The sequence below is a fragment of the Lepidothrix coronata genome, unplaced genomic scaffold (assembly GCF_001604755.1).
Source record: "Lepidothrix coronata isolate B3197 unplaced genomic scaffold, Lepidothrix_coronata-1.0 Scaffold401, whole genome shotgun sequence".
Lineage (NCBI taxonomy): Eukaryota > Metazoa > Chordata > Aves > Passeriformes > Pipridae > Lepidothrix > Lepidothrix coronata.
In genome coordinates this window covers 58355-59642 of record NW_016690581.1, presented here as the reverse complement: position 1 = coordinate 59642, position 1288 = coordinate 58355, and the positions used below count along the sequence as shown (strand labels likewise).

General features: G+C 59.5%; 1 protein-coding gene across 1 annotated transcript in view; it reads left to right on the top strand.

Moving 5' to 3' along the window:
- The window catches only part of NCOA1 (nuclear receptor coactivator 1), a 43318-nt gene that overhangs the window by 13770 nt on the left and 28260 nt on the right, over positions 1 to 1288 (top strand). The window contains exon 3 of the mRNA XM_017839340.1: positions 191 to 297. Within this exon, the coding sequence (XP_017694829.1) occupies positions 212 to 297 (86 nt within the window). The 5' untranslated portion in view covers positions 191 to 211. The remainder of the gene's footprint in view (positions 1 to 190; positions 298 to 1288) is intronic.

The window sequence follows — 1288 nt, the reverse complement described above, 5'->3', positions numbered from 1 at the left end:
ATGGTGGTGAGGGCTGGATTGGCCACGTGGTGACCGGGAGGGGACACCTGGAAGGAAAATCCCGTGTTTCCTTCCCGGACGAGTCACCCAATTCCACAACCAAGACTCCCGGTGTGTCTCCAGAGGTCGCTTGATCCGCGTTTTCCGCCCCAGAAAGCTCCCCCTGATCCCTGTTTTCCCTCTTTTCCAGGCGCACAGTAGGTGGGGCACCATGAGCGGCCTGGGCGACAGCTCCACGGATCCCGCCAATCCCGACTCCCGCAAGAGGAAGGGATCCCCCTGCGACACGGCCCAGAGGTAATTCCCGGCTCCCGCTCCCCCTCGGCATTCCCGGCCTTTCCCCTCCATCCTCAGGAGGGCTGGAGGCTCCTTATCCCCATTCGTGGGGTGGTTTCGGGAATCCGGGGCGCTCAGGGAGGATTTTTTGGGATCGTTCTCATCCCGAGCCTTCCCTTCCTGCCGGATTCCCGAGGAATCCACGTTTCTTTAGCATTTGGTGGGAAGCCTCTTGCTCCGTGCTGGAATTAGGGAACACAAAGGGGTTCCCCCTGGAATCCCGGGATCATTCCCAGCTGCTGCACCGGCTGCCCCTTAGGACCGAGCTTTCCCACCTGATTTAGGGAAAGAATTCCAGGATAGGGGCGGCCGTGACCTCCTTCCACAGGCTTTTCCAGGCTCCCTGTGAGTCTTTTTCCCTGGAGTCTGTTGGGAAGGACGAACCTTTCTCATGTTTTTCCGAGTCCGAGCTCTGAATCCAGGCTGGTCCTGGAGCCGAGCCTCACCCTGGAGCTGAGTTTGGGATAAATCCATGGATCCCACGGTGCCAAGGGGGGCTTGGACACCTCTTTCCAAGGGATCTGCTCTCCGGGTGATGAGGACACACGCCGGGATCCATCCAGTCGGCCCTCGGGAAGCAGATCCCTTGGGATGTGTTTCTTGACCCCAAGCATCCCCAAAAAGCCTCCGGGGAGTCTTTCCAAATGTATGGGATGAGGAATGAACGGATCATGGAGGAGCAGGAACTGCTGGGTGGAGGATTCTCCTTCCTTGTCCGAGCACAATATCCCTGGAGAGGGGACCAGGGACAAGGGCTGGAGGGACAGGACACAGGGAATGGATCCCAGTGGGAAAGGGGAGATTTGGGGGGGAGATTGGGAAGGAATTCCTGGCTGGGAGGGTGGGGAGGGGCTGGGCTGGAATTCCCAGAGAAGCTGTGGCTGCCCCTGGATCCCTGGGAGTGTGCAAGGCCAGGTTGGAGCCACCTGGGATAGCGGGAGCTGTCCCTGAA